Genomic DNA, 10,977 nt, shown 5'->3' on the forward strand with positions numbered 1-10,977 from the left:
GATTTCATTCTCTCTCCTCCTCAACTCCTTGTTTTCCTTGTCCGTTAAGAAGTCAAAGCACCTGAGATTCTGCGCTTTTTCATATTCTGCGCTGGGCTATTCGTATTCCATGCCACGTGTACTAGAGAAAAAAAAACAAAAGAAAGAGCATATAAAAAACATTTTCTCAAGGCTGACGTGGCGGCGCATCACCGCGCCACGTCACCCTTTTTCTTCTTTTTTTCTTTATTTTAAATAAGTGGATGTCAGCGTGCCATGTCACCTTGCACCCAAAAAAACCAAAAGTACTTTAAAACTTCATATTAAATATAATAAAAGCCCAAAAAAAATGTATAAATATATTTTTTGACTTAGAAAATTCATATATTTCCAAATTTAATGTTGAACAATTCCATAAAAGTCATATTCTGTCTCAAAAATTATATTCTTTTAGAATCTATTGTTATAAAAATCCCAAAAACTGCAAAAATTTCAGAAAATCATTCTAAAAATAGATTTGATCATTCTAAGCTTGATAACATGCAAATATGAGTGATTTAATGCAAATATACATGTAAATATGATCATATTAAAGCGCTAAACATGCATGTTATTAGAAAGCCTCGTTAATCCATTCTTGTGCCCAACATCTAGATGTATCCACATGATCAATGCTATGTTGGATGCTCTCTTCATCTTCCCCAACTTTCCTTCAAGATTTAGTCGGCCTTGTCACCATCAAGTCTCACTTTATATTATTTATGTTGAGAAGAAGGCAAAAAGGGGGACAAAGGGCACCTAGATCTAGCTAGCATGAGCACCTAAAATTGATCCCTCCTATTTATAATAATTTTGTGACATTGATAAAAGTCCTAACAATTTAAGTACATCAAGCAATGTCCATAAATATTTTCAGTCACCCTCTTGGGACATGTATTAATAACCTCTTGGGACCCAAGCAATGTCTATTAATAACCTAAATGGCCCACTACATTTATAGGTCAACATTATTAAATAAATACATCAGCATATAGATTAATAATCCATGAACATTTTAACCCAACTGATAGATTAACTTTAGAGACCCCGGGATGCCAAGCTCTAGAAGATAATTGAACTCTCTCATAGAACCTTTACCATCATTGGTTACTGTAAATATACAATCATTTATCCGCACGGCACATTCAAATGACTATGGGTATGGCTAATCATCAAACTCTAATCCATCATTCTAGTCAGAATTACTGTGTAATGGATATCATTGGAGAACTTCTCTTATATCTCCACTACCCTAGCCAGGGACTAAATGCCTTTTCTTCCTCGATTCAATCTCCTCTAATACCACAGGAGGATAATCCCACCTTTCTGTATTTCTTTCTAAGCCTAAGTTAAGACTTGTTTGAATCTCATGATTAGAGTTTTGTATATCATAGTCATCCACCAATCAGATTTCCTTGTCTCAGGCCAGTGAGGCATTTATACCACTGTGACACAAATCAATTTGATTCAAATTTCAGTATGATTCAGTCTCCTCAAAAGTCAGTGGTGTTTCCCTAAAGAAAACGCACCATCTATCATCAGTGTCTCCATAATAGTGGCTACAATACATGCCATAATTATCATATCAATAGGATAGAATAGTGCAATTCTTTGTGGACAGTTTAATGTCCATCATGAGCATCTTTTCAGTATCCTTTGAATAAAAACCAGTGATCAAGGTATCATGATATCATCAGAATTCACAATATCATTCAACTAATTCGTGGACTTTATAACAAACATTTTGCAAGAATAATAATGAACCATTATGTATTTCAATGAAATTGAACATGACATGGAATTGTGATTGCCTCCAAATATTTTGGAACTTGTGAAAATTGATGCTAAGAGTATGTTCTTGTTTTCGTTAGAAAGCTATGGTTCAGAAAATTCAAGTGCCGGAAAAAATCAGTACCAAAATAAGTGAATTGAAGATCAAAAGGAGAAATCAGGGTCAAAATAAGGTTTCCGCCATTTAGATTTCGGCATATAACATACCATCAATCATAATCTAGGATAAATTCTCATTATAAATATAGTAAAAATATTTATCATAATAAAATATCAAGTCACTATTTTCATTCTCATATCATAAATATGGTATGCTTTTGCCAACTCATTTTATATCTACCACATAAAACTGTTGTGTAGAAATGATTAAATTTAGATCAAATCTCATTACAGATGGCCTCAATTACCAATTACAAACATTAAATTTTTAAGGGAACTCAATTTTATAAAGTAAACGCATTTATTATAAAATAAATTAGATTAATATGAAACATACTTCAATTCATCAGTTTTCATCTTTTTCGTAGAGCTTGAGTTCTAAGTCTTCATTTATGGTCAAAATTTATATCTTTGATCATTTTCTAATTTTTTCCTTTTTAAACACAGGTTGTTAATTTTTTCCTCTAATAAAAGTTTAATTTCCATTCAATTTTTTGACTAAAAATATTATGATTTGAAAAAAAAATCAAAACACTCTAGATAGATGATAGAACATTAAAAAATTTTACCAACTCATCTTTAAAATATATAAATATATAAAAAGACAACAAAAATATATAAATTCCATTTATTTTGAATTTTCCCTTTGGAGGAAATTTATTACAAACAAATTATGGGCTAATCTTGATGATATTTTTGGGAGCAAAAAAAGGCATACTTACCCTAAATCTTCCCATTATTTTCAGGAATTTCAATTTTATAGCTAATTTCTGGAAAATTTTATTTGAAAGAGGCATATCCTATTTTTAATGTTATTTCATTTATTTTTTGTGATTCTTTGAGAATTTTTTGGCTTTAAAGTTTCTAAGTAATTATACACTTTATCTTAGTATCCTCAATCTCATTTTTTTCTCATCTAAAGTTTTGAAAAATCTTAAAATATTATCTAATTGGAAAATTTAAAATTAGTTAAAAAAAATATATTAATCATAGCTTTCCTTATATTAGTTTCGCCTATTTCTTATTAGTTGTTAATTTTAAGAATAAGGTTAATTTTAAGTTAATTTTATGTTACTTATATTTTTTAACACGTTATTCATCTAAAAAATATATATTACTGTTATCAGTTGATGAGAAATATTTTTTGTTTTGTGCTCTATATTTTGTGTATGTTTTTTATTTCAAGAATCCATTAATCAAAATATCGTATTGGAATCTAATTCAATCTACTCTTAGTTTATTCTTCATCCTAAATAAATGACAATCTGAATTTTATACTCAAATCATAATTTAGTTTAGTATTTAAACATTTGGAAGCTAAATTTATCCCCTCGAGTTTTTAATTCGATGGCAGATTTTTTTTGTTATCTTATTAGCTTCATATAATAATCGATAAAACCCAGAAATAATCAATAAAATAATACTGCCTAAAATGTTTAATGCTTTTGGGGATAAAATTTTGATTGACTTTATGAACAAGGTAAATTTTAAGCTAATTTTATGTTACTTATATTTTTTAACACAGTACTCATTTAAAACAGATATATTACTGTTAACATGCTGAAATATATAATTGTGACTTTTCATTTTTCCAAATTTGAAGGTATACATCTTGGCATGCTCTTAATAGAACATTTTCTATTTTATAAATATCTTTACAGTTTTTACAAAAAGATAATATGCCATTTTTCAAATTCATGAATAATTTACTAATCATTTATATATGTATATATATGAAAGGCATATGTAATTTTTGTTTCATAAAATAAAATAATACATGCACATATGCGCATAATATTATGCTCATATGCATAATATACATGCGCATATGCAGAGTAATTTTATCCCAAAGCATGTAATTTTAAGGAGTAGGTGTTAAAATTACATGGGGTGAACATTCATCCTTGAATACAGGATGAAATAATACAATTTCAAAGAATGGTAGCTCATTATAAAAGAGTTGAAGCTCCCAAATTCTATAGGATAGCTTGGTTTTTATTTTGTTTGGTTCAGACCCTTAATCATTGGATGCACTGTCAGCCAAGACTACTATCTTTAAAATTCTTTGGGAACATCTGGTTTAAGAATTTTATTGACTTCCAAGGGCACGATTGGATCAGCAAGCCAATTTAAGAAAATATTACCATGGTAAGGGATCTAAAACTTGAAAATTTAAGGATAATGGAACAACAGGTTTTATAAATTATGTAAGTGAGCAGGTAACATACATTCATATTCAGCATTTAGATGTCATTTATCATCATGTCATGTATTTAAATAATTGAGATACATTGTCACTATTTTGTACATATTTAAGTTGTACGTGTAAATATACCTTCTCCCATTTTACATTATTTTTAGAAGAAAAAATAAAAATTTCATGCATGAAATGGAATCATATATTTTTATGTCATTTCAAATAAATTTTTATGATTTTTAGAGGTTTCATTGAATTCTGAAGAATTATTCATCATTTAATTAATAATTAATTGAGTTTAAATATGAACAAATTAAATTATGTTTTTTATTCATTTCGAGATTTTCTTGACTTATCGGATATGTGCAATGAATTAATATGGTCCAAAAACAGACAGTGGACCCAATGTATTGAGTCACGCCAGAGTTAACTTGGGATCACAAATAAATTAATCCAGATCTATGATCATGGGATACATGTTCAGCACTTACTACGCACCATAAAGGTAATTTAAGAACACAGGAAATCCACACATCTTATGTTGATCTTACAGCTTGATAAAAACTTATATATTAGAAGTGTACTTCTCTCTCTAAGTCCTTTCCCAGTCATAAGCTCCTGGCATTTCAGACTTTATGTTTCTGCCTTATGAGGGTCCTCAGTTGTGGACAATTGAAAGGCCTTCAATGGTTCTATACATATTTCAATTTTGAAAATCTAATAGAAATTACTCGATTGTCTACAATCTCCCAATGATCAACCGTCCCATTTTTACGACACATATGGTGATTTTTTCAGTGAGTTTGATTTTTATAAATTTTGATGACTGGTTTTAATCATGCTGCAATGAAAATATATTGATTTGAACCATTGAAGGTCAATAAGAAAAAAAACCATGGCAAATATCTTGCATGCGTCATTCAGGGAATTGCCCCACTTTCCAATTACTTTCTCCTTCAGTAAAAATTCAAGGAAAAATCTTTCAAAATATTTTATTATAGTTTATCTTGTTTCATATCAGTCTAGAAGGCCGCATTATTATAATAAATAAGAATTAAGAGCAGGATTTTTGATAAGGACATATTTTTCCATACAGTAAGGATATGATGATTGTAAAAATTTTATGTAAATATTTATCATAATTTATTCATATTCTTATTGTATGATTAAAATATTTCATTTGATCCCAAGAATGCATCGGGTTCTCTTTAAAATGATGCATGGGAAATATTTAAATTTTAGGGCCACATTTTCTTTTATAAAAATATGTTAGGAATAAATTAGAATGTGAGACATCTCTCTAGAAATGAAAATAAAAGTTAAGGATATGGATAATCATGAAGTATCTAAGTGATTTTTCTATAATAATCCATTAAGAAACTTATTATATATCCCCTGTACTTAATTGGCGAAACTTTTGTTTCTATAAATCCTTTCTCATGAAAATCTTGCTTGAATTTTTCAAACATCTAGAGAATGTAGGATTGTGGTTGTTCAAAATATCTTCAACATGAATGTCCAAACTGAATCATTTAAAGCTATAACCTCAATGGAATTGTATCACCCCCCATAATTCTACTGCTCTCTTGCCAAGTCTGTGGCCCATCTTTTACTGGATGAGTTTTTTTCATAAGAAATGAATAACCTGGTTGCGTCAATTACACATTTATTTCATATTCCACTGAGTTGCAAGCAACACTCTTAGTTTAGCAGAAAAAAGAAATTCAGAATTGTGTCATCTTGGTTCAAAAACTTCAAGATATATATCTATCTGTTTGTATGTCTACCTACCTATCCATCTATCTTCATATCTAACTATCTACCTGCCTACCTACCTATATGTTTGTCTGGTTATCTACCCATCTATCATTCTTTCTACCCATCTATCTATATGTTTGTCTCTGTATCTATCTACCTATCTATCAACCAACCTATCTATCTATCTATCTACCAACCTACCTACCTACCTACCTATCTATCTATCTATCTATCTATTTATCTACCTATCTATCTGCCCACCTATCTATCTATCTATCTACCAACCTACCTATCTATTTATATCTATCTATATATTTATATATTTATCTATCTAGCCACCTACCTATCTATTTATCTATCTATCTATCTATTTATCTATCTACCCACCTTCCTATCTATTTACCAACCTACTTGTCTATTTATCTATCTATCTACCCACCTACCTATCCATCTATCAACCTATCTATCTATCTATCTATCTATCCATCTATCAACTTGTTCCACTATCTATCTATCAACCTATCTATCTACTTTCTACCCATCTATCTATATGTTTTGTCTCTGTGTCTATCTACCTATTTATCTATCTATCTAACCACTTACCAATCTATCTATCCACCCACTAATCTATTTGTTCCACTATCTATCTATCTATCAACCTATCTATCTACTTATCTACCCATCTATCTATTAGTCCCACTATCTATCAATTTATCTCTCTGTCTGCCTGACTATCTATATACCCATCTATTTATTTATCCCATTATCTGTCTATCTATCAACTATCTACTGATCTATCTTATTATCCCACCATGTATCTATCTCTCTCTTTCCCTTTCTCTCTCTTTCCCTCTCTTCCTCTCTCTTTCCCTTTCTCTCTCTTCCCCTTTCTCTCTCATTCTCTCTCTTTCCCCTTCTCTCTATCATTCTCTCTCTTTCCCTTTCTCTCTCCTTCTCTCTCTCTCTTCTCTCTCTCTCTCTTCTCTCTTTCTCTCCCCCTCTCTCTCTTCTCTCTCTCTCCCTCTCTCTCTTCTATTTCCCTCTCTCTCTTCTCTCTCCCTCCTCTTCTCTCTCTTCTCTCTCTCCCCCCTCTCTTCTATTTCCCTCCCTCTCTTCTCTCTCCCTCCCTCTTCTCTCTCTCTTCTCTCTCTCTCCCTCTCTCTCTTCTATTTCCCTCTCTCTCTTCTCTCTCCCTCCCTCTTCTCTCTCTCTCTGTCCCCCTCTCCCTCCCTCTCTCCCTCTCTTCTCTCTCTCTCTTATCTCTCCCTCCCTCTCTCTCTTCTCTCTCCCTCCCTCTTCTCTCTCCCTCCCTCTCTCTCTTCTATTTCCCTCTCTCTCTTCTCTCTCCCTCCCTATGAGTGAATGATAGAGAGAAGGGGAAAACTGACGAGCCGATTCGATGCCGAGGAATGAGCTTGCTTCGCTTCGTGGGTTTGAATCAACTGCCCTTTCCTCTCCGGACCTTGCCGTGGTGTGTATATACGGTTCCCACACCTGCTTGAGACCTTTAAAATAGAAAACACACCGATTAGTGCGACCATATTGGACGACGTCCCGGTCGTATAACCACGGCCTCCCAAGCAGGAGGCTTCCCACCGCCATGGGCAGTATATCACACCAGATTTCTTCATAATATCCGGCGACCCGCAGGGGAACGAGGCAACGCTTCGTAACGGGGAGAGAGGCGTCGTTGATCCACAGGGCCTTGTACGGGTGAGGGTGTAATTCTTGCTGGAGGCCGAGCGGAACGACCGAGGCGGCGGCGATAGCATTGACGACACTGCCGTTATCCACCAATATCTTGATCACGGTGCCGCCCATTTTCGTGTAGGTGGAGAAGATAGCCGACCGAAGCGGGTCCTCTGGACGGCTTCAGGGTCCCCTGCCGTCACGGAAAGGGTGGTGCCCAGCGGAACAGTCCGGGCGACGGTCAGTTCGGCCGCGGTCAGTGGAACTTGTTGTTTGATGATGCAACCAATGAACCCAGGGACTCCCTCAAAACCAGCGGCGAGTTCTGGATCGGCGGCGTAGACTTCTGTGTCGGAATTGACGACCTCGCCCGATGGTGTGTGCTCGTCCTCTTGAATCTCGACGAGGAGTGCTCGTGCCGTAGTGCCGTTCTGTTTGCGCGTATAGGTGGATGCGGAGAGTAGGTCGAGGGGGATAAAGGAAAAGAAAGAGGATGGGTGATGGCTAGAAGGGCGGCTAGATACCTCGCCCCGCCCTCGCGGCGCGCCCGACTCCGACACCGATCGAGACGCGATCAGTGAGTCTTCTCGACTCGAGTCCGTTAACCACGGTGTCTCACCCACGAGTTAACTAAGAAAGCAAACTTCCAACGAAGAACTCAAAAACCAACGTTCTGCCCTCTCCAAGCTATGGAGGGGCGCTATTTAACTAGTCCGCCCAAGGAACCAGGTGAACTCTCTAGAAGTAGAGGTACTCGGCCGGTCGGGCCGTTGTCTTCACCAGGCGCCGCTGTCGTCCCACCAGCTCCTCGACCGAGGCTGGAACGAACTTCTCAGGTCCCGTGCGTCCCCCCACCGGATGTCTCAGATTCCGGTTTTGGCCCTGTCATGTCCTCCAGGTCTGCGACCGTTACTGGGTCGTCGGCTGCTGGTTCCCCTACGAGTGCGCCTGCTCCATCACTCTCTCTCTCTCTCTCTCTCTCTCTTCTCTGTCTCCCCCCCTCCCCAACCCACACCTAGTTTCTTTCCTTAAGTGTGATTTGTGAGACACATCCGTCTCTGTCACGACCCCAACAAAAGAATCCCAGATGCCCGCGGGCGTCCCCAAACCATGCCCCTGAGGCTCCACCCATCCAGGAGCTTCCTAGCAAAGCACAGACCCTTCTTCCCCGGCAGACCCATCTCCACACCCCCCCCCTCCATTCCACCCCCCTCCTCCTCGGCCGACGCGGACATCGCCCTCATCTCCTCCTCCTTCCGAGAATGGTTCAAGAGCTCCTACTCCCCCACCGTCTTCGACCGCATCTTCACCGTCCTCGCCGCCTGCGCCGACGACGACGACTCCGTCATCGACCGCTCCCTCTCGTCTCTCGGCTTGCGTCTCCACGAGGCCTTCGTCTTCAAGGTCCTACACCACTCCCCTGCAATACCCATCTCGCAAAACAGCTCCTTTTCCAACAATTTCCTCCTCCTACGCCTCAAATTCTTCGACTGGGCCGGCAGACAGCGAGATTTCCGCCATACCCGCGTCACCTACCACGCCATCTTCCGCCTCCTCTCCAAGGCCCGGCTCAAATCCGTCATCCACGACTGGCTCCACGCCTTCGCCCACGTCCCTTCCGTCTTCGTCCCCCGCCGGCACGTCCGATTCCATGAGATCCTCGTCGTGGGCTACTCCATCGCCGGCAAACCTGAGACTGCCCTCCAGGTGTTCGGCAAAATGCGCTTTCAGGGCATGGACCTCAGCGCCTTCTCCTACCATGTCCTGCTCAATTCCCTCGTCGAGGAGGCCGCCTTCGACGTCGCCGATACCGTCTTCGCCCAGATCGCCGCCCGCGGGCTGCACTGCCCATTCACCCACTGCATCCGCATCAAGAGCCTCTGCAAGCAGAACCGGGTCGACGAGGCAATTGCCTTGGTGAAGAAGGAGCTCGATGGCACCATGGCCGATCAGACCGCCGGGATCATCGTCGGCGCGCTCTGCAAGCAGCGGCGGTTCGAAGAGGCCGGCAAGCTCGTCGACGAGCTCGGCGCTGAGAGGACCTACAATGTGTGGATTCTTGGGCTCATTGAAGCTGGGAGAACCGCCAGAGCTCTGGATTTTGTGACCAGGAAGAAGGAATTGGAGGGGTATAGTCCCGATGTCGTCTTCTACAACAGGCTCCTCTGCAGGCTGCTGAGAGAGAACCGCCTCGACAAGGCCTACGAGGTCCTCGTCGAGATGAAGGACAGCGACATCGTCCCGGACAAGACCACCATGAACTCTGCTCTCTGCTTCTTCTGCAAAGCTGGCATGGTTGATGTTGCTGTCATGCTGTACAATTCAAGAATGGAGATTGGTCTCTCACCCAACAGGCTGGCATTTGGCAACATGATCAATGCTCTTTGTGGGGAAGACGATGCCGAGGAACTGTGTCGAATTCTGGAGGACTCTCTTGAGCATGGTTACTTCCCTGGAAAGAAGACTTTCTGGGTGTTGGTAGGAATTCTATGCAGAAAGGGGAAGCTGGAGAAGATGGGCAGGCTTCTGGACCTGGCTCTGCAGAAGGATTGCCCCTCGACGCTGACCTCTGCATGGTCCCACTACATCGCCGCCTACATAACTGCGCTATGCCACTCTAACATGCCAGAAGAAGGCTACTCAGCACTACAGAAGGTTGCCAGTTCGACAAAGAACCCGAAAACTGGCTCTGTTTTCACAAGCTTGATCCGTGGGTTCATCATTCTCCGGCGGGCCGACATGGTTTGCAAGCTTTTCGACGAAATGCAGGAGTACGGCCACAACCCGAGCAGGAGTCTGTACAAGGAGGTGATCTGCTGCTTGTGCGAGACGGGCAGCTATGAGAAAGTTCTAACATTGCTGGAGACTCAATTGAGGAGACCAAAGCCAGGCCAGCGGAGGTGTTATGATTACTTCATCTACGGAGCGGGCTGCGCCGGGAAGCCCGAGCTTGCGATGGGAGTACTTCAGCATATGAAGAATGCGGGGATCGAGCCGGGAACAGAGACTTACATTGTGATGCTGAGTAGTTACTTAAAGGGTGAGAGAGTCAGTGAGGCATTGAATTTCTTCTATGGACTGTGCAAAGAGAGGGAGCCGAGTAACAGGCTCTACAATCTCCTGATAACTGGGTTGGCCAAGGCAGGGAAACTAGACCAGGCTGTGTTCTTCTGGAAGGAAGTGAGGGGAAAGGGGCTCGTTCCTTCGCTGCAGTGCTACGAGGAGCTCGTTCTCGCATTCTGTTCTTCGGGGGATTACGAAGGATTGATAAGAATTCTCTTGGATTTTGAGGAGACAGGGAGGGAGGTGTCTCCCTTTGTGTGCAATTTGCTGATCTTGCACTCCTTGAAGCATCCCCGGCTATG

The 10,977-nt window shown here is 39.7% G+C and overlaps 1 protein-coding gene across 1 annotated transcript in view; it reads left to right on the forward strand.

Annotated features, from left to right (window-relative positions):
• Nucleotides 1–8,685: 8,685 nt before the first annotated feature.
• LOC144708621 (Pentatricopeptide repeat (PPR) superfamily protein) overlaps nucleotides 8,686–10,977 on the forward strand; it is a 3,675-nt gene continuing 1,383 nt past the window's right edge. The window contains exon 1 of the mRNA XM_078582027.1: nucleotides 8,686–10,977. This exon is cut by the window's right edge and continues 491 nt beyond it. Within this exon, the coding sequence (XP_078438153.1) occupies nucleotides 8,723–10,977 (2,255 nt within the window). The 5' untranslated portion in view covers nucleotides 8,686–8,722.

The sequence above is a fragment of the Wolffia australiana genome, chromosome 10 (assembly GCF_029677425.1).
Source record: "Wolffia australiana isolate 7733 chromosome 10, ASM2967742v1".
In the NCBI taxonomy this organism is placed as follows: domain Eukaryota; kingdom Viridiplantae; phylum Streptophyta; class Magnoliopsida; order Alismatales; family Araceae; genus Wolffia; species Wolffia australiana.